The 25,537-nt window shown below is 46.8% G+C and overlaps 1 protein-coding gene across 3 annotated transcripts in view; it reads right to left on the reverse strand.

The window, feature by feature from the left end:
• Positions 1-25,537, reverse strand: part of LOC134933276 (LON peptidase N-terminal domain and RING finger protein 1-like) — a 148,896-nt gene that overhangs the window by 63,263 nt on the left and 60,096 nt on the right. For all 3 annotated transcript variants that reach the window (XM_063928351.1, XM_063928350.1, XM_063928352.1), the window contains exon 4: positions 24,211-24,357. In XM_063928351.1, the coding sequence (XP_063784421.1) occupies positions 24,211-24,357 (147 nt within the window). The remainder of the gene's footprint in view (positions 1-24,210; positions 24,358-25,537) is intronic.

Below are 25,537 nucleotides of genomic sequence, written 5' to 3' on the forward strand. Positions count from 1 at the left end.
GGGCTACTACTATGTAGAGTAACATGGGTAAGTGGCACTACTGTGTGATGTAATGTGAATAAGGGGCATTACTGTGTGCCTTAATGTGACTAAGTGGCAATACTATTTGTGTAATGTAAATCAGGGGCACTACGTGCGGTGTAATGTGACTAAGATTGTGCTACTGTGTGGCGTAATTTTAATTGGTTTGCAGGGGGGTGCCAAATACTAGCTGGCAGCGGCGCATGTGCGGACACTGTATTTTTTGCAAAAAAATGTATTTGGAAATTTAACATTTGTATTTAAATTAAATAGTATTTGGAATTTTAACAGAATTCATTGGCGGGATGTAATGCCGCCCGAGTACGGTGGCTGTGCAGGATGCAGGCCAAACTCAGACGTTTTTTTTAAAGGGGTTTTGCCTTGTAAGTGATTGCCCCTTTAAAAAAAAGGTCAGAGTTCGGCCGGCATCCCGCACAGCCACCGTACTCGGGCGGCATTACATCCCGCCAATGAATTCTGTTAAAATTCCAAATAATATTATATTCCGCCGCATATTTGCTAATTGCTTATACATTAAGGCTACAGAGAAAAGTCCAAATTAACAGATGATCAGAAAGAAGTCTGAGTTGCAGTATGTTAGAATACTTGGAAGCATGGCCTAGGTACATAAGCCAAAAGAAAAGCACACCAGCACCACAGTCTGAGCCACAGTCATTGATGGACTTGCCAAGTTTCCCTGCATACAAAACGTAGACGGGTACTGAAGCTATTGGTAGAGCATTGAAATGAATCGGCCAACTCCAGAGCTCACCAAGTTACCGCCAGGCAAAGGAAACGGTTGGATGCAAATGGGTCCTAAAGACAAAAGTTCACAGATACTGTAAGTCACAAAAAGACATTTTTCAAAAAATGTAGTGAAGATTATGATGCAGCTTATGCATCAATTACTAAACAAAGAAAGATTGATCAGAACACCTTATAATGATGTGGATGTTGCTTAGTCTTGAAAGGACAGCTCATGAGCCTTAAAGCTGAAGTCAATGGGTTTTAGAAGCTAGAATGGTGAGGGAAGAAGCTGAAGTCAAAGGAATGGAGAGAGCTCAGGATAGTGATGGAAGCAGCTGAAGTCAGACACACGAAACAAGAGGCATGAACAGAAAAAATGTAAATCCAATCTTTGATCACGCAAAGCTGGAAAAGACTAAGGACCCTATAATGGCTGCACACTGATGAGATATCTTAGTCTTGATCAATAGTTCAAGTCTTAAGCCAGGTACACACTAGAGCAATGTGTACCCGGACAATGTGATGGCTGACATATTGTTACCACAGTACACATCACAACGATGTAATGAAGGACAGAATGATCCTTCATTATCTTGTACGGTGCACCATGCAATATCGTCCAGTTGGCTGTGCGGCACAGCCGACCTGATGATATCGCTAACAAGCCGACCTGATGATATTGCTGCTGGAGAGTGCAGATTGGCCGTACACACTGCACGATCTGGTCGATATGTCTTTTGGATTTGACCAGAAACAACATATTGGTCAAACATTGTGTAAGTGTGTACCAAGCTATAGTGTAAAAAATTGGAAAAAAAAATAAGAATTTACTCACCGGTAATTCTATTTCTCGTAGTCCGTAGTGGATGCTGGGAACTCTGTAAGGACCATGGGGAATAGCGGGCTCCGAAGGAGGCTGGGCACTCTAGAAAGATTTATGACTACCTGGTGTGCACTGGCTCCTCCCACTATGACCCTCCTCCAAGCCTCAGTTAGGACACTGTGCCCGGACGAGCTGACATAATAAGGAAGGATTTAGAATCCCGGGTAAGACTCTTACCAGCCACACCAATCACACCGTACAACTCGTGATACTATATCCAGTTTGACAGTATGAAAACAACTGAGCCTCTCAACAGATGGCTCAACAATAACCCTTTAGTTAACAATAACTATTTACAAGTATTGCCCAGCATCCACTACGGACTACGAGAAATAGAATTACCGGTGAGTAAATTCTTATTTTCTCTGACGTCCTAGTGGATGCTGGGAACTCCGTAAGGACCATGGGGATTATACCAAAGCTCCCAAACGGGCGGGAGAGTGCGGATGACTCTGCAGCACCGAATGAGAGAACTCCAGGTCCTCCTCAGCCAGGGTATCAAATTTGTAGAATTTTGCAAACGTGTTTGCCCCTGACCAAGTAGCTGCTCGGCAAAGTTGTAAAGCCGAGACCCCTCGGGCAGCCGCCCAAGATGAGCCCACCTTCCTTGTGGAATGGGCATTTACAGATTTTGGCTGTGGCAGTCCTGCCACAGAATGTGCAAGCTGAATTGTACTACAAATCCAGCGAGCAATAGACTGCTTAGAAGCAGGAGCACCCAGCTTGTTGGGTGCATACAGGATAAAACAGCGAGTCAGATTTTCTGACTCCAGCCGTCCTGGAAACATATATTTTCAGGGCCCTGACAACGTCTAGCAACTTGGAGTCCTCCAAATCCCTAGTAGCCGCAGGCACCACAATAGGCTGGTTCAGGTGAAACGCTGACACCACCTTAGGGAGAAATTGGGGACGAGTCCTCAATTCTGCCCTATCCATATGGAAAATCAGATAAGGGCTTTTACAAGATAAAGCCGCCAATTCTGACACTCGCCTGGCTGAAGCCAAGGCCAATAACATGACCACTTTTCACGTGAGATATTTCAGATCCACGGTTTTTAGTGGCTCAAACCAATGTGATTTTAAGAAACTCAACACCACGTTGAGATCCCAAGGTGCCACAGGAGGCACAATCGGGGGCTGAATATGCAGCACTCCTTTCACAAATGTCTGAACTTCAGGTACTGAAGCTAGTTCTTTTTGAAAGAAAATCGACAGAGCCGAGATCTGTACTTTAATGGAGCCTAGTTTTAGGCCCATATTCACTCCTGCTTGCAGGAAATGCAGAAATCGACCTAGTTGAAATTCCTCTGTTGGGGCCTTTTTGGCCTCGCACCATGCAACATATTTCCGCCATATGCGGTGATAATGCTTTGCCGTAACATCTTTCCTGGCCTTAATAAGCGTAGGAATGACTTCTTCCGGAATACCCTTTTCCTTTAGGATCCGGTGTTCAACCGCCATGCCGTCAAACGCAGCCGCGGTAAGTCTTGGAACAGACAGGGCCCCTGCTGTAGCAGGTCCTGTCTGAGCGGTAGAGGCCACGGGTCCTCTGAGAGCATCTCTTGAAGTTCCGGGTACCACGCTCGTCTTGGCCAATCCGGAACCACGAGAATTGTGTTTACTCCTTGCTTTCGTATTATTCTCAATACCTTTGGTATGAGAGGCAGAGGAGGGAACACATAAACCGACTGGTACACCCACGGTGTCACTAGAGCGTCCACAGCTACCGCCTGAGGGTCCCTTGACCTGGCGCAATATCTTTTTAACTTTTTGTTGCGGCGGGACGCCATCATGTCCACCTGTGGTTTTTCCCAACGGTTTACCAGCATCTGGAAGACTTCTGGATGAAGTCCCCACTCTCCCGGGTGGAGGTCGTGTCTGCTGAGGAAGTCTGCTTCCCAGTTGTCCACTCCCGGAATGAACACTGCTGACAGTGCTAGTACATGATTCTCCGCCCATCGGAGGATTCTTGTGGCTTCTGCCATCGCCATCCTGCTTCTTGTGCCGCCCTGTCGATTTACATGGGCGACTGCCGTGATGTTGTCTGACTGGATCAGCACCGGCTGGTGTAGGAGCAGGGATTTTGCTTGACTTAGGGCATTGTAGATGGCCCTTAGTTCCAGAATATTTATGTGAAGGGAAGTCTCCTGACTCGACCATAGTCCTTGGAAGTTTCTTCCCTATGTGACTGCCCCCCAGCCTCGAAGGCTGGCATCCGTGGTCACCAGGACCCAGTCCTGTATGCCGAACCTGCGGCCCTCTAGAAGATGGGCACTCTGCAGCCACCACAGTAGAGACACCCTGGTTCTTGGAGACAGGGTTATTAAGCGATGCATCTGAAGATGCGATCCGGACCACTGGTCCAACAGGTCCCACTGAAAGATTCTGGCATGGAACCTGCCGAAGGGAATTGCTTCGTAAGAAGCCACCATCTTTCCCAGGACCCGCGTGCAGCGATGCACTGATACCTGTTTTGGTTTCAGGAGGTCTCTGACTAGAGATGACAACTCCCTGGCTTTCTCCTCTGGGAGAAACACTTTATCCTGGACTGTATCCAGAATCATACCCAGGAACAGTAGCCGTGTCGTCGGAACCAGCTGTGACTTTGGGATATTCAGAATCCAGCCGTGCTGGTGCAGCACCTCCTGAGATACTATTTGAAGGATCCAGGGATCCACCTGTGAGCGAGCCCACTGATCGCTGAAATTCTTGAGGCGGCCCCCCACCGTACCAGGCTCCGCCTGTGGAGCCCCACCGTCATGCGGCGGACTTGGCAGAAGAAGCGGGGGAGGACTTTAGCTCCTGGGAACCTGCTGTTTGTTGCAGCCTTTTTCCCCTACCTCTGCCTCTGGATAGAAAAGAACCGCCTTTTCCACGCCTGTTTTTCTGGGTCCGAAAGGACTGAACCTGATAAAACGGCGCCTTCTTAGGCTGTGAGGGGACATGGGGTAAAAATGCTGACTTCCCAGACGTTGCTGTGGAAACTAGGTCCGAGAGACCATCCCCAAATAATTCCTCACCCTTATATGGCAACACTTCCATGTGCCTTTTAGAATCTGCATCTCCTGTCCACTGGCGAGTCCATAAGCCTCTCCTAGCAGAAATGGACAATGCACTAACTTTAGATGCCAGTCGGCAGATTTCCCTCTGTGCATCTCTCATATATAAGACTGAGTCTTTTATATGGTCTTTGGTTAACAGGATCGGGTCTCTGTCTAATGTGTCAATATTTTCTGACAGTTTATCTGACCACGCAGCGGCAGCACTGCACATCCAAGCTGACGCAATAGCTGGCCTAAGTATAATGCCTGAGTGTGTATATACAGACTTCAGGATCGCCTCCTGCTTTCTATCAGCAGGTTCCTTGAGGGCGGCCGTATCCGGAGACGGTAGTGCCACCTTTTTAGACAAACGTGTGAGCGCTTTATCCACCCTAGGAGGTGTTTCCCAACGTGACCTATCCTCTGGCGGGAAAGGGAACGCCATTAGTACCTTCTTAGGAATTACCAATTTTTTATCAGGGAAAGCCCACGCTTCTTCACACACTTCATTTAATTCATCTGATGGGGGAAAAACTACGGGTAGTTTTTTCTCCCCAAACATAATACCCTTTTTTGTGGTACCTGTATTTATATCAGAAATATGTAACACCTCTTTCATTGCCTCAATCATGCAGTGAATGGCCTTAGTGGGCATCAGGTTAGACTCATCGTCGTCGACACTGGTGTCAGTATCAGTGTCGACATCTGGGTCTGCGGTCTGAGGTAGCGGGCGTTTTAGAGCCCCTGATGACCTGTGCGACGCCTGGACAGGCACGAGCTGAGAAGTCGGCTGTCCCACATTTGGCATGTCGTCAAATTTCTTATGTAAGGAGTCTATACGTGCACTCATTTCTTTCCATAAGCTCAACCACTCAGGTGTCTGCCCCGCAGGGGGTGACATCCCTTCTAAAGGCATCTGCTCCGTCTCCACATCATTATCCTCATCAAACATGTCGACACAGCCGTACCGACACACCGCACACACACAAGGAATGCTCCAACAGAGGACAGGACCCACAAAAGCCCTTTGGGGGGACAGAGTGAGAGTATGCCAGCACACACCAGAGCGCTATATAATGCAGGGACTAACTGAGTTATGTCCCCTATAGCTGCTTTTTCTATATAATTTATACAGCGCCTAAATTTAGTGCCCCCCCTCTCTTTTTTTTTTTTTACCCTTTTCTGTAGTGTAGACTGCAGGGGAGAGCCAGGGAGCTTCCTTCCAGCGGATCTGTGAAGGAGAAATGGCGCCAGTGTGCTGCAGGAGATAGCTCCGCCCCTTTTCCGCGGCCTATTCTCCCGCTTTTTTCTGGATTCTGGCAGGGGTATTTTCCACATATATAGCCTCTGGGGCTATATATTGTGGTATTTTTGCCAGCCAAGGTGTTATAATTGCTTCTCAGGGCGCCCCCCCCCCAGCGCCCTGCACCCTCAGTGACCGGAGTGTGAAGTGTGTGTGAGGAGCAATGGCGCACAGCTGCAGTGCTGTGCGCTACCTTGGTGAAGACTGATGTCTTCTGCCGACGATTTTCCGAACCTCTTCTTGCTTCTGGCTCTGTAAGGGGGACGGCGGCGCGGCTCCGGGACCGAACACCAAGGACTGGGCCTGCGGTCGATCCCTCTGGAGCTAATGGTGTCCAGTAGCCTAAGAAGCCCAATCCGGCTGCAAGCAGGCGAGTTCGCTTCTTCTCCCCTTAGTCCCTCGCTGCAGTGAGCCTGTTGCCAGCAGGTCTCACTGAAAATAAAAAACCTAAATCTATACTTTCTTTCTAAGGGCTCAGGAGAGCCCCTAGTGTGCATCCAACCTTGGCCGGGCACAAAATCTAACTGAGGCTTGGAGGAGGGTCATAGTGGGAGGAGCCAGTGCACACCAGGTAGTCATAAATCTTTCTAGAGTGCCCAGCCTCCTTCGGAGCCCGCTATTCCCCATGGTCCTTACGGAGTTCCCAGCATCCACTAGGACGTCAGAGAAATGTATCTATGTATACAATCTTATCATGGGATACCTATGGCTTGTGGATAATCGGAATGTCCCCAAAAATAATGCGGACACAGAAGCCAGGATGTCGGCAAATGTGATGCTACTTAAAGCATTTAATTAATCCATCATGTTTACAACTGTACTGGCGGTGGGTGTAAAATGTTGTACATCGCATTTCACTCTTGCCGGCATCCCGGCTGCAGCACCTGCCTACCGGGTTCCCTTTAATGCTTGTCAACAAGCTACACTCCTCTTATCATGGTTCACAAGGAACTCAAACAAATCATAAAGAGAGCATAGCACGGGATTCACATGATAAGTTCTCGAGTAGGGCTGGCAGAATAATGTTTATTCATATGTGTAATTTGGCATCTAGCATACCTCCCAACTGTCCCGATTTGGCGTGGGGGATGGGGGAAGGGGGGGGGGGGGGGAGTTTGGAGGCTCCTGTCACTGCTGTGAATAGTCACTGCTGTGAATAGACGCTGTGACAGGGGCGACAGGGGGCATGCGAGCCCATAGTGACGTGGAATGGGGTGTGGCTCGTGATCGCGGCTTTCCCTGCGAGGTCACGCCTCTTTTCTGAGACCATGCCCAATTTTCCAGGCGGGTGCGGCTTTCCCGATAGAGGGAGTCCCTCTTTATACCTCCCAATAGTTCTGAGGTATGATCTAGTTTGCTGTACATGTTTTGTAGTTTAAAGATTGATAATAACTGTCTTTATAAAACTTACAGAAGACATACAATTAGAAACAGCTGACTAAAAGGAACATTGCCGCAATGTAAAAAGCAGAGGCAAATTTTTCTCTTTAATTAGAAAAAAGAACAACATCCTGGACTATCTGCTCCTAACAAAATGTTCTACAAACACTTTATTTTAATCAAGAGAACTTGTGACTGTTCCATATAGATGTGTCCTCATACATCCAGCCTCAATGCGCCATGCAGCGCGCCATGCCTGGTGTGAGACTCTGCTGATGTCGGGTGTCTTTTTCCCCCCAAAACTGACTAGGACACACGAGGAGACTGTGGGGGTGATTCAGACCTGATCGCTGGGCTGCTGAAATTGTTGCCCTGCGATCAGATAGTCGCCGTCCAAGGGGAGTATATATTCACCATGCATGTGTGCGATCGCATGTGTATGCAGAGCTGCTAAAAATCCCTCAGTCAGCGGACAGCTGCAAATCCGTTCGCACCTCACTCACCAGTGAATGTGTTTTCCAGGGTATGCAGTCTGTGCGCAGCCCAGGACTTACTCCTACAGTGCGATGAGAACGGGCTGTTCGGGTCCGGAGCTGACGTCACACACCCTCCCTGAAAATGCTTGGGAACGCTTTAGTTTTCCCTGGCACTCCCAGAAAACCTTGTTTGCCGACGCACGTGCGCATTGCAGTGCATACGCATGCGAACTCTATTGGTGATCGCCTACTGTGCGAAAATGCCACGATCAGATCTGAATCACCCCCTGTGATGATTAATCTGATATAGAACACTTGTATATTGGGCCTAATTTAGAGTTGATCGCAGCAGCAAATTTGTTAGCAGTTGGGCAAAACCCTACTACGATCAGGTCTGAAATACCCCCCATATTCCATTGCACTTTACAATTGTAGCTTTATATGTAAGTAAAAGTATTTTATACTGAATACAGTAGAATACAGGCAGCCAATGGAGGGACTGACAGAGCGGATCAGCAGATGTTGAACATCTAGCAAGGAAGATTAGCCTCGCAGCTGCATACAAAATGGATTGTAGTAGTGAGTCTTTTTTGGGTAAGACCAATAAGGAGACTATTGCAATAATCAATGCGAGAGATGATGAATGCATGGATTACAGTTTTTGCAGTGTCTTGTGTAAGATAAGGCCGTATTTTGGATATGTCTTTTAGATGTATGTAACATGATTTAGAGACAGATTAAATGTGGGGAGCAAAGGACAGTTCAGAGTCAAAGATGAAACCCAGGCAGCGAGCTTGTGGGGTAGGGTTGATTGCCAAGTTATCAACAGTGATAGAGATATCAGGTTGGTAACTACTACTGGCCATTGGAAATATAATTAATTCTGTTTTGGAAGTAATCAGTTTGAGGGCGAGAAGACATCTAAGATGAAACGGCAGAAAAGTATTCGGTGACGTGGACCAGTAGAGATGGTGACAAATCTGGGGTGGATAGGTAGATTTGAGTATCGTCTGCATACAGATGATACTGAAATCCGAGATAGCTGATTAGTTTGCCAGGAGAGGTGGTATAGATGGAGAAAAGCAGAGGTCCTAAGACTGAGCTTTGCGGTACTCCAACTGATAGAGGTAGTGAAGAGGACGTAGAATCAGAGAAGCAAACACTGAAAGAACGATTAGATAGGTACTGTAGGATAAGAACCAAAAAAGTGCTGTGTCCTGAAGACCTAGGGCTTGTAGTGTTCGTATGAGAAGAAAGTGGTCAACAATGTCAAGCAGCAGAGAGATCTAGAAGAATAAGAATTGAGTAATGGCCTTTAGACTTGCAGTGACCAGATCGTTTACTACTTTAGACAGTGTTGTCTCTGTGGAGTGTTGGGAACGGAAGCCTGACTGAAGTGAGTCCAATAAGTTGTGTCAGTTAAGTGTGTGAGGCGAGTGTAGGAAAGTCTGTCAGGTAGCTTGGAGAGGCATGGGAGCTGAGAGATCCGACGGTAGTTTGAGAATGAGTTAGGATCAGAATTGTGTTTTTTTCAGAATGGGAGTAATCACTGCATGCTTGAACAGTAAAGGAAAGATACCAGTAGACAGAGAGAGATTACAGATGTTAGTTAAGGTTGGGATGAGAACAGGAGACAGGAGATGTTCTTATCTGTGAGGGTATAGGATCAAGAGGAGAGGTAGTAGAGTAGCAGGATGAGAAGAGTGTTAATACTTCTCCGTTTGTGGAATCAATGAAGAGAATATGATAGCAGGTCACTGGCTGAGGAAGAAAATACCATTTCATTCAGGATCCTATCAATCTTGTCCTTGAAGTAGGAAGTAAGTTCTTGTACACTAGTAGCTGGTGGGTTGGGTGAGGGAGGGTTGAGAAGTGATTTAAATGTATTAAAAAGTCGATTGGGGTTAGCGGCTTGAGCAGAGATTAACAATTGGAAATATGTTTGTTTGGCATTACGATGAGAGTGGTAGCTATTCTTATATGTGAGGAAGTCACTAAGACTATGAGACTTAGGCCACTGAGTTTCTACTTTACTTGAGAGTTTTTGAAGGTGTCTTGTTAATGTAGAATGCCATGGGAGCTTGGAGAGGCATGGGAGCTGAGAGATCCGACGGTAGTTTGAGAATGAGTTAGGATCAGAATTGTGTTTTTTTCAGAATGGGAGTAATCACTGCATGCTTGAACAGTAAAGGAAAGATACCAGTAGACAGAGAGAGATTACAGATGTTAGTTAAGGTTGGGATGAGAACAGGAGACAGGAGATGTACTTATCTGTGAGGGTATAGGATCAAGAGGAGAGGTAGTAGAGTAGCAGGATGAGAAGAGTGTTAATACTTCTCCGTTTGTGGAATCAATGAAGAGAATATGATAGCAGGTCACTGGCTGAGGAAGAAAATACCATTTCATTCAGGATCCTATCAATCTTGTCCTTGAAGTAGGAAGTAAGTTCTTGTACACTAGTAGCTGGTGGGTTGGGTGAGGGAGGGTTGAGAAGTGATTTAAATGTATTAAAAAGTCGATTGGGGTTAGCGGCTTGAGCAGAGATTAACAATTGGAAATATGTTTGTTTGGCATTACGATGAGAGTGGTAGCTATTCTTATATGTGAGGAAGTCACTAAGACTATGAGACTTAGGCCACTGAGTTTCTACTTTACTTGAGAGTTTTTGAAGGTGTCTTGTTAATGTAGAATGCCATGGTTGGCCTTAGCTAAGCCTAAGTGGAGTGTTACAGGTAGCAGGAGCTAATTCATCAAGGGCTGTTACTAGAGTTTGGTTCAGGTGTGATACAGCTGACTCAGGAGAGGTGAATGCAGAAATAGGTGAGAGTAGCTGTTGCAGAGCAGTGGAAAGTTGTTGAAAATTAATACTGTTAATATTTCTGCTGGTTTCAGGAGGCTTGGTAGACTTCAGGTGACAGTGAGTTTGAAGAAATGGGGGAGGCATGTAAGGTTGTGATCTGAGAGAGGGAAAGAAGTATTAGTGAATTCAGAAACTGAGCTTAGTCTGATGAATACAAGATCAAGGCAGTGGCCCTACTGATGAGTAGAGGAGTCAGACCATTGGGAGAGGCCGAGAGAGGAGGTTAGAGAGAGTAGTTTGGAGGCATGAGCAGCAGATTTCAGACTATGTCAAATTCTATTATTTATTATTCTGTTAATTTATACTACTCTTTTAGTCCTGTGTTTTTCCTGTGAAGCTACAAAAATACAAATAGAATCTTAAGGTGTGTACACACGGTGAGATCGTTGCTATGTCCGATTTAGACTATGTGATATCCCTTGAATTCCCCCAGAGCCCAGATAGCACAGATAGTACAGATTTTGACTATCTGTGCTTAAGATTTTGTCTATGGGGGTAATTCCAAGTTGATTGCAGCAGGAATTTAGTTAGCAATTGAGCAAAACCATGGCCCTCATTCCGAGTTGTTCGCTCGCAAGCTGCTTTTAGCAGCATTGCACACGCTAAGCCGCCGCCCTCTGGGAGTGTATCTTAGCTTAGCAAAATTGCGAACGAAAGATTCTCAAAATTGCGAATAGAAATTTCTTAGCAGTTTCTGAGTAGCTCGACACTTACTCTGCCACTGCGATCAGTTCAGTCAGTTTCGTTCCTGGTTTGACGTCACAAACACATCCAGCGTTCGCCCAGACACTCCCCCGTTTCTCCAGCCACTCCCACTTTTCCCCCAGAAACGGCAGCGTTTTTTCACACACTCCCATAAAACGGGCAGTTTCCGCCAAAAAAACCCACTTCCTGTCAATCACACTCCGATCACCAGAACGAAGAAAAAACCTCGTAATGCCGTGAGTAAATTACCAAACTTCATTGCAAATTTACTTGGCGCAGTCGCAGTGCGAACATTGCGCATGCGCAGTTTGCGGAAAATCGCTGCGATGCGAAGAAAATTACCGAGCGAACAACTCGGAATGAGGGCCCATGTGCACTGCAGGGGAGGCAGATTTAACATGTGCAGAGAGAGTTAGATTTGGGTGTGGTGAGTTCAATCTGCAATCTAATTTGCAGTCTAAAAATAAAGCAGCCAGTATTTACCCTGCACAGAAATAAAATAACCCACCCAAATCTAACTCTCTCTGCACATGTTAAATCTGCCTCCCCTGCAGTGCACATGGTTTTGCCCAATTGCTAACTAAATTCCTGCTGCGATCAACTTGGAATTACCCCCAATGTACGATTTTGACTATACTTTGTACTAGATAGTACACTAGATAGTCAATATTGACTTGCCTGCACAGTCTATCTAGCCTTGCGATACCGACCCCACGGGAGCGCGCATCGGGATCAAATCTGTATCGCAAGCTGCCTAGCACCATGAGATATGCACTAACTTTTCATAAGATTTTATCTCACCGTGTACACACCTTTAGAAAAGTCAGTTAATGAGCAAATTAGGCATTCTGTAAATAAATAATATATTGTATACACTAGAGGGCTCCACTAGAACAGCAATTAATTTGACTAGAGATTTTACATTTGAATTGAAACCTTTCGTTTGTTATACAATACAAACTCGCATGCCAATTTTTTTTAAATTTGATGATTTTAACCACTTGCCTAGCATGGTCGCATCAGATGCAACCATACCTGCAAGTGCTTTATATGACCAGGTCACATAGGATGCGACCAGTCAGATAAACAGTGTTAGCAGTGGCAGGGAAGGGAAACTTCCCTCCGTTGCTGCTGTCAGAGGCCTCTGCCTCCCTGCACTCTCCACTACTGTTTGCTATGCTGCCGATCACTGCTGATTGGTTAGCATGGCAGGACCCCCCCACATCCAGCGATTGCAGACAATAGCAGCTGCTGTGGAGTGTAAATTAACCCCCCAAGCCCCACCTGTGTACCTGGAAGCTGTTCCGGCTTTTAAAATGAAACCTGCGATGGTCACGATGTTCCCATCGATGTTTCGATGTTTAGAAAAAATAGGATTTTAATACCTACCGGTAATTCCTTTTCTCTTAGTCCGTAGAGGATGCTGGGGACTCCGTAAGGACCATGGGGTATAGACGGGATCCGCAGGAGACATGGGCACACTAAAAGACTTTGACTGGGTGTGAACTGGCTCTTCCCTCTATGCCCCTCCTCCAGACCTCAGTTAGAAAACTGTGCCCAGGGAGACAGACATTTCGAGGAAAGAATTTATTGTGTAAACACGGTGAGTGTCATACCAGCTCACACCACGAACACACCGTAGAACGTGGCATTCAATAGAATCCCAGCCAACAGCATGAACAATACACAGCGCCATGCTGAGAGAATATGTAACACAACCAGTGTGTCAACACAACCAATAATAAGACACCGCATGCCCTGGCATGCACAACGTCAGCAACAGCCTGACAGAAAAGAAACACCACAAGAGTGTAACCATAACCAATAACTGCAGAGACAGTACGCACTGGGACGGGCGCCCAGCATCCTCTAATGACTAAGAGAAAAGGATTTACCGGTAGGTATTAAAATCCTATTTTCTCATTTGTCCTAGAGAATGCTGGGGACTCCGTAAGGACCATGGGGTTTATACCAAAGCTCCAGACCGGGCGGGAGAGTGCGGACGACTCTGCAGCACCGATTGAGCAAACATGAGGACCCCATCAGCCAGGGTATCAAACTTGTAAAATTTAGCAAAAGTGTTTGAACCCGACCACGTAGCTGCTCGGCAAAGTTGAAGTGCCGAGACCCCTCGGGCAGCCGCCCAAGATGAGCCCACCTTCCTGGTAGAATGGGCCTTTACTGACTTCGGCAACGGTAGCCCAGCCGAAGAATGAGCTTGCTGGATCGTATTACAAATCCAGCGTGCAATAGTTTGCTTAGAAGCAGGATTTCCAATCTTGTTGGAAGCATACAGGACAAACAGAGCCTCGGTCTTCCTAGTAAGAGCCGTTCTGGCGACATAAATTTTCAAAGCTCTTACAACATCAAGAGACTTTGGGACCGCCAGAGCATCCGTAGCCACAGGCACCACAATAGGTTGGTTTATGTGAAACGAAGAGACCACCTTCGGCAGAAATTGTTGACGAGTCCTCAATTCCGCTCTATCCGAATGAAAAATCAAATATGGGCTCTTGTGAGACAAGGCCGCCAACTCGGACACTCGTCTGGCAGACGCCAGAGCCAAAAGCATGACCACTTTCCAAGTGAGAAACTTTAACTCAACCTTACGCAAAGGCTCAAACCAGTGAGACATAAGAAACTGCAACACCACTTCCAGATCCCACGGCGCCACTGGTGTGACAAATGGAGGATGAATATGCAGCACTCCCTTAACGAAAGTCTGAACCTCAGGAAGGACGGCCAATTCCTTTTGAAAGAAAATAGATAAGACTGAAATCTGCACTTTGATGGAACCCAACTTCAGGCCTGCATCCACGACTGCCTGCAAAAAATGGAGGAAACGACCCAAGTAAAACTCCTCCGCAGGAGCTGCTTTGGTTTCACACCACGACACATATTTTCTCCAAATACGGTGATAATGTTTCACCGTGACCTCCTTCCTAGCCTTAAGGAGAGTGGGGATGACCTCCCCGGGAATACCCTTCGGAGCTAAAATCTGGCGTTCAACTTCCACGCCGTCAAACGCAGCCGCGGTAAGTCCGGAAATAGGCAGGGCCCCTGCAGTAAGAGGTCTTCTCTTAGAGGAAGCGACCAGGGATCTTCCACTAGTAATTCCTGAAGATCTGGGTACCAGGCCCTCCGTGGCCAATCTGGAGCGACGAGTATTGCCCGAACCCTTGTTCGCCTTATGATCCTCAACACCTTTGGAATGAGAGGAAGTGGAGGGAAAACATACACCGACTGAAACACCCACGGAGTTAGGCTTGGGGGTCTCTTGACCTGGAACAATACTTCGGAAGTTTCTCGTTGAGGCGAGACGCCATCATGTCTATCAGAGGAGTTCCCCAACGCCTTGTCACTTCTGCAAATATCTCTTGATGAAGAGCCCACTCTCCTGGATGGAGATCGTGTCTGCTGAGAAAATCTGCCTCCCAGTTGTCCACGCCCGGGAGGAAGACTGCTGACAGAGCGCTCACGTGCTGTTCCGCCCAGCGGAGGATTCTTGTGGCTCCCGCCATTGTCGCCCTGCTCCTTGTTCCGCCTTGGCGGTTTACATACGCCACCGCTGTTATGTTGTCCGTCTGGATCAGTACCGGGAGACCCTGAAGAAAGTTCTTCGCTTGCAGGAGGCCGTTGTAAATGGCTCTTAACTCGAGAACATTTATGTGGAGAGAAGATTCCTGGCTTGACCATTCTCCCTGGAAACTTCTACCCTGCGCGACTGCGCCCCAGCCTCGGAGACTTGTATCTGTGGTGAGCAGGACCCAGTCCTGAATTCCGAAACGGCGTCCCTCTGGGAGGTAAGAGCTTTGCAGCCACCACAGGAGAGAGATCCTGGCCCTGGAAGATAGACTTATTTTCCGGTGCATGTGTAGGTGAGACCCGGACCAATTGTCCAGCAGGTCCCACTGAAACACCCTGGCATGAAACCTGCCAAACGGAATGGCCTCGTAAGCCGCCACCATCTTCCCTAACACTCGAGTGCATTGAAGAATCGACACTCTTGATGGTCTCAAAAGCTCCTTGACCATGGTCTGTATTTCTAGAGCTTTGTCCTCCGGAAGAAACACTCTCTGAAGCTTTGTGTCTAGGATCATGCCCAGGAAGGGCAGCAGAGTCGTCGGAATTAACTGAGACTTTGGCAAATTTAAAATCCAACCGTGATGTTGCAAAACTGTCAGGGAGAGTTCCACATTCTTTAACAATTGTTCCTTTGACCTCGCCTTTATCAGGAGATCGTCCAAGTATGGGATAATTGTGACCCCTCGCTTGCGAAGGAGTACCATCATTTCTGCCATAACCTTGGTGAAAACCCTCGGGGCCGTGGAAAGCCCAAACGGCAACGTCTGAAATTGGTAATGACAATCCTGCACCGCAAATCTCAGGAAGGCCTGATGTGGAGGATAAATCGGGACGTGTAACTAGGCATCCTTTATGTCGACTGACGCCATAAAATCCCCCCCTTCTAGGCTGGAGATCACAGCTCGAAGAGATTCCATCTTGAACTTGAAAGTTTTCAAGTATGGATTGAGGGATTTTAGGTTCGGAATCGGTCTGACCGAACCGTCCGGCTTCGGTACGACAAAGAGGCTCGAATAGAACCCTTCCCCCTGATGGGACGGGGGAACGGGAACAATGACCCTCTGTTGACACAACTTTTGTATCGCAGCATTTACTACTTCTCTTTCTGGAAGAGAAACTGGCAAGGCCGATATGAAAAAGCGGCGGGGGGGCATCTCCTGAAACTCCAGCTTGTACCCTTGGGACAAGAATCCAGGTCTGATTGAAAACAGACCTGACTGAAGATCCGGAGACGGCCCCCCACCGGCACGGACTCCCGCAGGGGAGCCCCAGCGTCATGCAGTGGACTTGGTAGAGGCGGGGGAGGACTTTTGGTCCTGGGTGCCTGATCCTACAGGCGACTTCTTTCCCCTTCCTCTACCCTTTGAAGCGAGGAAGGATGAGCCTTTACCTCGTTTGTATTTATTAGGTCGAAAGGACTGCATCTGTTGATGGGGTGCCTTTTTCTGTTGTGTGGGAACATAAGGAAGAAAAGATGACTTACCCGCAGTAGCGATAGACACCAGGTCAGCCAGGCCGTCACCAAACAAGACACTACCTTTGAAGGGGAGAGCTTCCATATTTTTCTTGGAGTCGGCCTCAGCATTCCATTGATGGATCCACAGCGCCCTCCTGGACGAGACCGCCGTGGTATTGGCTCTTGATCCCAAGAGGCCAACATTCCTCGCCGCATCCTTTAGGTAATCTGCAGCGATCTTGATATAACCAAAAGTCAAAAGAATATTATCTTTATCAAGGGTATCCATATCAGAAGCTAAATTGTCAGCCCATTTAGCAATAGCACTACTCACCCATACCGACGCCACAGCAGGTCTGAGCAATGCACCAGTATTAACGAAAATGGCCTTCAAAGACGTCTCCAGCTTGCGATCCGCCGGATCCTTGAGAGCAGCCGTGTCAGGGGATGGAAGCGCCACCTTCTTGGACAAACGTGACAGAGCCTTGTCGACATTCGGAGACGACTCTGATTTTTCCTTGTCATCAGAGGGGAAAGGATATGCCATAAAAATTATCTTGGGAATCTGCCACCTTTTGTCCGGCGACTCCCAAGCTTTTTCACAAAGAGCATTCATTTCATGAGAGGGGGGAAACTTCACCTGAGGTTTTTTCCCTTTAAAAAGGCAAATCCTTGTTTCCTGAACAGCCGGTTCATCAGAGATACGTAAGACATCTTTAATAGCCACAATCATGTACTACCCTTAACTACCCTTGGGTGTAAAGTAGCCTCATTAAAAATCGACATCAGAATCAGAGTCCGTGTTGGCATCTATATCTACCATCTGGGTAAATGAACGTTTTTGTGACCCTGAGGGGGTCTGCACCTGAGCCAAAGCATCCTCCATGGATTTTCTCCATGTTTGTGTCTGATAATCAGATTTATCAAGCCTCTTAGACAACAAAGCCACATTAGCATTAAGTGTACTTAACATAGCAACCCAATCAGCAGTCGGCTGGGCCGACAGAGCCATTTCCAGCTCCTTTTCTGCGCGCCCAGAACACTCAGCCTCAGACATGCCGACACGAAGTACCAACACCCAACACACACACTGGCCAAATAAAGGGGACAGCCTACAGGGAAGCCCGGAGAGAGAAACACAGAGGGAGCATGCCAGCTCACACCCCAGCGCCCATATACTACACCACAATAATATATGTCAGTAGCGCTGTATAATAATAATAAAAGCACCAAAATTATTTGTGCCGTGCCCCCCCCCCCCCTCCCGATTTGCTCCCTTTTACTTGCGAGGAGCCTGGAGGTCCGGGCCAGCGTTCTCTGCAGTGGCTGTGGAGAGAAGAAAATGGCGCTGGTGAGCTGTGCGGCTAAGCCCCGCCCCTTCCCGAGGCGCTTCAGTCCCGCTCAAATTTAAATTCTTTATACTGGCGGGGGTCTTATATACGGTGCCCGGGCACCGAATATGGCTTTCACCAGTTCCAAAAAACCTCAGTAACTGCTGCCCAGGGCGCCCCCCCAGCGCCCTGCACCCTGTAAGTGCCGATGGTGGTGTGTGTGGGAGCATGGAGCGCAGCGCTACAGCTGCGCTGTACATCCGTTACTGAAGTCTTCTGCCGTCTGAAGTCTTCGGTTCTTCTAATACTCACCCGGCTTCTGTCTTCTGTGAGGGGGGTGACGGCGCGGCTCCGGGAACAAGCAGCTAGGCGCACCAAGTGATCAAACCCTCTGGAGCTAATGGTGTCCAGTAGGCTAAGAAGCAGAGCCCTTCAACTAAGAAGAAGTAGGTCTGACTTCTCTCCCCTCAGTCCCACGATGCAGGGAGCCTGTAGCGAGCAGGTCTCCCTGAAAATAAAAACCTAACAAAAGTCTTTCCAGAGAAACTCAGTAGAGCTCCTCAGAGTGCTTCCAGTCGACCTGGGCACATTTCTAAAACTGAGCTCCCCTAGTGTGTGTCCAGTCACTCCTAGGCACAGAGTCTAACTAAGGTCTGGAGGAGGGGCATACAGGGAGGAGCCAGTTCACACCCAGTCAAAGTCTTTTAGTGTGCCAATGTCTCCTGTGGATCCAGTCTATACCCCATGGTCCTTACGGAGTCCCCAGCATCCTCTAAGACGTATGAGAAAATATTTAAAAAAATATCTTTTTTTTAACTAAAATCGTTTTGGATAGGGTTAAATTCATGTCCTTCACCTAATTCACTCATAATAAAACCCGACAATTTCGGAGAGTTTTTTGGGGGAAATATTGTCAGTTAAGTGGTTAAATCATTAGATTGAAAGGGTCTGTGCATTAGTGATTTCAAACCTTCTGATATTGGGCATAATGACGTGGTGGAGGGGGTCAGACATCTCCAAAGGGCTGTAGGACATCCTACCACCCTTACTAGAACAGAATTAATATGAAAAGCAATGTCAGATACAATACAGTACATCACAGAGTATATCTAACCAACTGATAAAGCGGAGAATCAACTTGTATTTACAGACTACACACTTTTGGGTGTATTGTGGCTAGTTCATTGTAGAACACTAGTGCACAAGTGAGCAAAAGTGGACTTACTGTACAATTTAAATACAATGAAAACATGTATGTCACAGCCAGTCACCCTCTGCAGCCTAACCCTCCCCGGGGATGTTTAAACCTAACACCCCCCCCCCCCCCCCACACACACACACACACACACGCCGGCGGCCACTAGACAGCGCCCAACGGACCAATTCAATTGGTGCTCCATTCAGATTAACGCAGCTGCCAGTGCTGATATTACTGTTATGTTGTTCTGTCATGTTGATGGACTTGTGACTAGTCCCTTATAATTATGACAAGTCCCAAAGCTCCTCTACTGTACAACCCTATCAATACCAATTTATGCAGGACAAATAAAATGATAGGAAACGGTTCAGGACATTTGTCCTAACTCCATGGCAGTGGGAAGGTATATTCCATTAAAAGATGCCACATCAGTGCTGCACGTACAGGGAAAGTGAGCTGCAGTGGACGAGCACTGTACTAGGGTTACAGGTACACTCTTGTGTAATGTGAATATGTCCCCTTCCTGCAAAAGCAAATCGGAGGCTGAGCTCTGTGCTGATTCTTTAATCAAATGGTCGGGAAGTATGATATCGTGACAGCATAATCGCACCTTAAACAAGGAGAGAAAAGGACGGACGTACGTACAAGGAGCCAGAGAGAAGATAATGGGTAACACATTCTTTCAGTTTGTAAATGACCCTTTCTGTTTCCCGGCCTTCATCTGTCCTTTCATCCATTCCACTGTCCTTCAATCAAGCCTAAGCCCTGCAGTTTCTGAATTACGTATGAGATGATAAAGGGGCCCATTTAGCAAAGGATAATTGCAGCATATCCCCAAAAAAACACTGGGGTTTCTGCAAATATTAAGTATCCCCAATATACAACAAGTAGGGATGCCTCAAATTTTTGCTGCAGTCCTTCCATTTCCAACAGCAACCGCAGCCCCCATAGGTTTCTATACTGGCTGCTCTGCTGCCGGATTTGCAAAGCCCCAGTCACTAACGCCATCGTTTGAGGCCTAGGCTTATGCAGTAGAGCAGGCATGTCCAAACTGCGGCCCTCCAGCTGTTATGAAACTACATATCCCAGCATGCCCTGACACAGTTTTGCTGTTAGAGAATGCTAAAGCTGTGTCAGGGCATGCTGGGATGTGTAGTTTCTCAACAGCTGGAGGGCCGCAGTTTGGACATGCCTGCAGTAGAGCATCTGAGAGCAAAGCAGGAAGTAATGTGCTTGTAATATAAATACGCTACATCACACTGATCGCTGGGATGAAGCTCCTATCAAAGCTTCTGAACCAGTGACTCACTAATGGAACAATAAGGTGAATACAGAATAATGAATTGCGACGATAAAGAATCTTTATTTGTAGCTGCTGGCTGCAAATTACAAAAAATATGCCCCAAAGAAAGAAATTCCTCTCTAAGCTCTAGGTAAGTGATATCCACTATTCTCTATTGTCTTCACCCTTTTTTAATACACCTGTCAATGGGGGTCATTCCGAGTTGATTGCACCAAACAACTTTTTGCTGCTGGTGCGATCAACTAATCTCCGCCTATGGGGGAGTGTACTTTAGCATATCAGGGCTGCAATCGCTTGTGCAGCCCTGCTATGCTTAAAAAGTTTTGTGTAAAAGAAGACCAGCCCTGGACATACTTACCCTGTGCGTTAATCTCAGCAATGATGGGGCCGGCTTTAATGTCAGACATCCGCCCTCCGCTCTCCTGGACACATCTGCGTTTTCTTCTCCACTCCCCGAAAACAGACGCCAACGGACAGGTGACGCCCCGGAACGCCTTCCTTCTGTCAATCTTCTTGCGGTCAACTCTGCGACCGCTTTCTTCGTAACCAGCGTCATTGCAACGACGCGCGTGCCCAATGCGCACACCGCGCATGCGCATTTCAGACCTGTTCGCACCACAGTGAAGAACCGGGTCGGAATGACCCCCAATATCACTTGGTTGAACGTTTGGGCAATAGTATGTATACATCTGCACCTATTGGCTTATGTAAGGTTAGTTTTCAGTTGATCAAAATAGTTACCTGTAGTGTAAGCGACCCCTTTTCTCCAGAAAAAGTAATATTTAGCAATCTAGAATTTCTTTGGGGGAGATTTACTAAGCCTTGAAGAGAGAGAGATGAAGTACCAGCCAATTAGATCCTAACCGCTATGTTTCAGGCTGTGTTTGAAATGACAGGAATGATTGGCTGGTACTTTATCTCTCCACTTTATCTTTCTCCAAGGCTTAGTACATCTCTACCCCTTTTATTTCATAACATAAGCAGTCTTGTTTATTTTACGGTTACATATCCTCCTACTGTGTTACTCTTACAACTGCGGAAATTAAGGGGAAGTTGCTGAGTCAGACACAAAGGGGGAGATTCAAATGTTTGAAAAGTCAGTTGCGAGTCTGTTTTTTCCTATCTAATAAACAGGGAAAAACAGAAACCCAACCGACTTTTCAAACATTTTAATTCCACCCAAAGTGGCTATGTTTGCCGGATAATGCGGGTGACAGATTTACTGCCTTATGCTAGAACGAGGTTCCATAGGGCTAATGCGAGGATCCGTGTGGCTCAATCGGGAAGCTGCTCCGCCCACAGCCACAATAGTCATCATGAGTATTGACACTTGCTGGGTGCAAGAGATCCATCTGAAACAGGCTTCCCTTACCCATACACATGACTCGCATGGAACTCTGGATACACTGCCATACACTCCCACAAGATAGAACAGTTCCGTGCGATCACATTGTTGTTGCCCAGTTCCTGCCCCAAACGCCCATTTCATGAAAAAATAGATCGGGCCAAGATCCAATCAACTCAGAATCAGACGGATATATATAGAAAATATGTAAATTTGCATCTGCACATGTACTATATGCTAAACTAGCAACTATACAAGGAGATCCAAAATAAGCCCCAAAGTGTTGTATTATTATCATCATTATTATTATTTACTTACATGCAGTGCATCCAGAAAGTATTCACAGCGCTTCACTTTTTCAACATTTTGTTATGTTACAGCCTTATTCCAAAATGGGATAAATTCATTTTTTCCCTTACAATTCTACACACAATACCCCATAATGACAAGGTGAAAAAAAGTTTGAGAATTCTGCAAATTTATTAAAAATAAAAAACTGAGAAATCACATGTAAATAAGTATTCACAGCCTTTGCTCAATACTTTGTTGATGCACCTTTTGCAGCAATTACAGCCTCAAGTCTTTTTGAATATGATGCCACAAGCTTGGCACAACTATCTTTGGGCAGTTTCGCCCATTCCTCTTTGCAGCACCTCTCAAGCTCCATCAGGTTGGATGGGAAGCGTCGGTGCACAGCCATTTTCAGATCTCTCCAGAGATGTTCAATCGGATTCAAATCTGGGCTCTGACTGGGCCACTCAAGGACATTCACAGAGTTGTCCTGAAGCCACTCCTTTGATATTTTGGCTGTGTGCTTAGGGTCGTTGTCCTGCTGAAAGATGAACCATCACCCCAGTCTGAGGTCAAGAGCGCTCTGGAGCAGGTTTTCATCCAGTATGTCTCTGTACATTGCTGCATTCATCTTTCCCTCTATCCTGACTAGTCTCCCAGTCCCTGCCGCTGAAAAACATCCCCACAGCATGAAGCTGCCACCACCATGCTTTACTGTGGGGATGGTATTGGCCTGCTGACAAGCGGTGCCTGATTTCCTCCAAACATGACGCCTGGCATTCACACCAAAGAGTTCAATCTTTGTCTCATCAGACCAGAGAATTTTGTTTCTCAAGGTCTGAGGGTCCTTAAGGTGCATTTTGGCAAACTCCAGGTCGGCTGCCATGTGCTTTTTCATAAGGAGTGGCTTCCGTCTGACCACTCTACCATACAGGCCTGAGTGGTGGATTACTGCAGAGATGGTTGTCCTTCTGGAAGGTTCTCCTCTCTCCACAGAAGAATGCTGTAGCTCTGACAGAGTCACCATCGGGTTCTTGGTCACCTCACTGACTAGGGCCCTTCTCCCCCGACTGCTCAGTTTAGACGGCCAGCCAGCTCTAGGAAGAGTCCTGGTGGTTCCGAACTTCTTCCATTTACGGATGATGGCGGTCACTGTGCTCATTGGGACCTTCAAAGCAGCAGATATTTTTCTGTACCCTTCCCCAGATTTGTGCCTCGAGACAATCCTGTCTCAGAGGTCTACAGACAATTCCTTTGACTTCATGCTTGATTTGTGCTTAGACATGCACTGTCAAGTGTGGGACCTTATATAGACAGGTTTGTGCCTTTCCAAATCATGTCCATTGAACTGAATTTACACCACAGGTGGACTCCAATTAAGCTGTAGGAACATCTCAAGGATGATCAGTGGAAGCAGGATGCACATTAGTTCAATTTTGAGTTTCATGGCAAAGGCTGTGAATACTTATGTACATGTGATTTCTTAGTTTTTTATTTTTAATAAATTTGCAAAAATCTCAAAAAACTTTTTCACGTTGTCATGATGGGCTATTGGCCCTCATTCCGAGTTGATCGCTCGCTGCCGGTTTTCACAGCATAGCGATCAGGCTAAAAATCGGCTGATCTGCGCATGTGTATGGGCCGCAGGGTGCACGCGCGAAGTAATTTCACACAAAACTATGCAATTTTACACAGGGGCGAGCAACGCTTTTCAGTCGCTCTGCTGATCGGTGAGTGATTGACAGGAAGTGGGTGTTTCTTGGCGGAAACTGACCGTTTTCCGGGAGTGTGCTAAAAAACGCAGGCGGGTCAGGCTAAAACGCAGGAGTGGCTGGAGAAACGGGGGAGTGGCTGGCTGAAAGCAGGGCATGTTTATGACGTCAAACCAGGAACTAAACAGTCTGCAGTGATCGCAAGGAGTAGGTCTGCAGCTACTCTGAAACTGCAGGAAAAGATTTTTTAGCAATTCTGCTAATCTTTCGTTCGTACTTCTGCTAATCTAAGATACACTCCCAGAGGGCGGTGGCTTAGCGTGTGCAATGCTGCTAAAGCAGCTAGCGAGCGATCAACTCGGAATGAGGGCCTTTATCTGTAGAATTTTGAGGGCAAAAATAAATGTATTCCATTTTGGAATAAGGCTGTAACATAATAAAATGTGAAAAAAGTGATGCGCTGTGAATACTTTCGGGATGCACTGTAGTTTGAACATAATACTCTGCTCTTTACTGAGAATCACAATCAGTCATATCTTCTTGCCATACAATAAAATCACAGCACTCATTTACCTTCACATTGGCAGTGTTTTCTTGGGAACTGATGGTCTGTGCTTGGGGAGCGGAGGGGTCTGCGCTGGACAACTTCAAGTAACGAGACACCTCCTCCAGTAAATCTTCCAGTGATGAAGGCACAGGACAATCAGAATCCTTCAGCAACTAAGACAGGAAGAACGGTCAGTGGCATGTAACAATGCTAAGCAATATGTAAGGAGCTTACAGTTCCAAGGTGAGGACAACGCATACTGGGTGATCTGCAAAGCGGCACATATCCTGGGTAGACTCTTTCATAATGCGTATAGTTTATAGAGTCAAAATCTGCATCCACTGCAAGCTTCATCACAATCGTCATCATCCTTAACTGTACTGTAGGTGTAGAGTTTATACTTTGAAAGGAGCTTCTAACAAACTTACATGTAAATCAAAATAAGATGCATCTGGAAGGGCAGCTCTATCTGCATGCGTCTATGCAACCTTACTATACTCCATTTGCATCTGACCACCCCAGATCTGTCTCCCAAAGGGTCGCAAGTGACAGATAAGTTACTCACACTTACTGCTTGACCCATTCCAGTCTGGCTTCCGTCCTCTCCACTCCACTGAAACTGCCCTTACTAAAGTATGCAATGACCTCCACGCTGCTAAATCTAAGGGACACTACTCTCTACTTATTCTACTTGATCTCTCTGCTGCTTTTGACACTGTGGACCATCCTCTCCTACTGCAAATTCTTCACTCCATTGGTCTACGTGACACTGCCTTCTCTTGGCTGTCCTCCTACCTTTCTGACCGTTCTTTCTCTGTCTCCTCTCATGACTCCACCTCCCCCTCACTTCCACTAACTGTAGGGGTACCCCAAGGTTCTGTCCTTGGTCCTCTTCTCTTCTCTCTCTATACGTCCTCACTAGGTAAGCTCATCAGTTCTTTTGGTTTCCAATATCATCTCTACGCTGATGACACCCAAATCTATCTTTCCTCTCCAGACCTCTCCCCTGCTCTCCTCACTCGTATCTCCAACTGTCTATCTGCTACCTCTTCCTGGATGTCCCAGCGCTTTCTTAAACTTAACATGTCTAAGACCGAGCTGATCATCTTCCCTCCCTCCCGCATAACCTCACCTCCTACAATCTCATTATCTATTGATGGCACTACTATCTCCTCTAGCCCCCAAGTGCGCTGCCTTGGAGTAATCCTTGACTCCTCCCTTTCCTTCAAACCACACATTCAGCACCTCTCACAAACCTGCCATTTTCATCTAAAAAATATTTCCAGGATCAGACCTTTTCTGACCCAGGATGCTACTAAGACTCTTATCCACTCACTGGTCATCTCCAGACTG

Source organism: Pseudophryne corroboree, chromosome 6 (genome assembly GCF_028390025.1).
Source record: "Pseudophryne corroboree isolate aPseCor3 chromosome 6, aPseCor3.hap2, whole genome shotgun sequence".
Lineage (NCBI taxonomy): Eukaryota > Metazoa > Chordata > Amphibia > Anura > Myobatrachidae > Pseudophryne > Pseudophryne corroboree.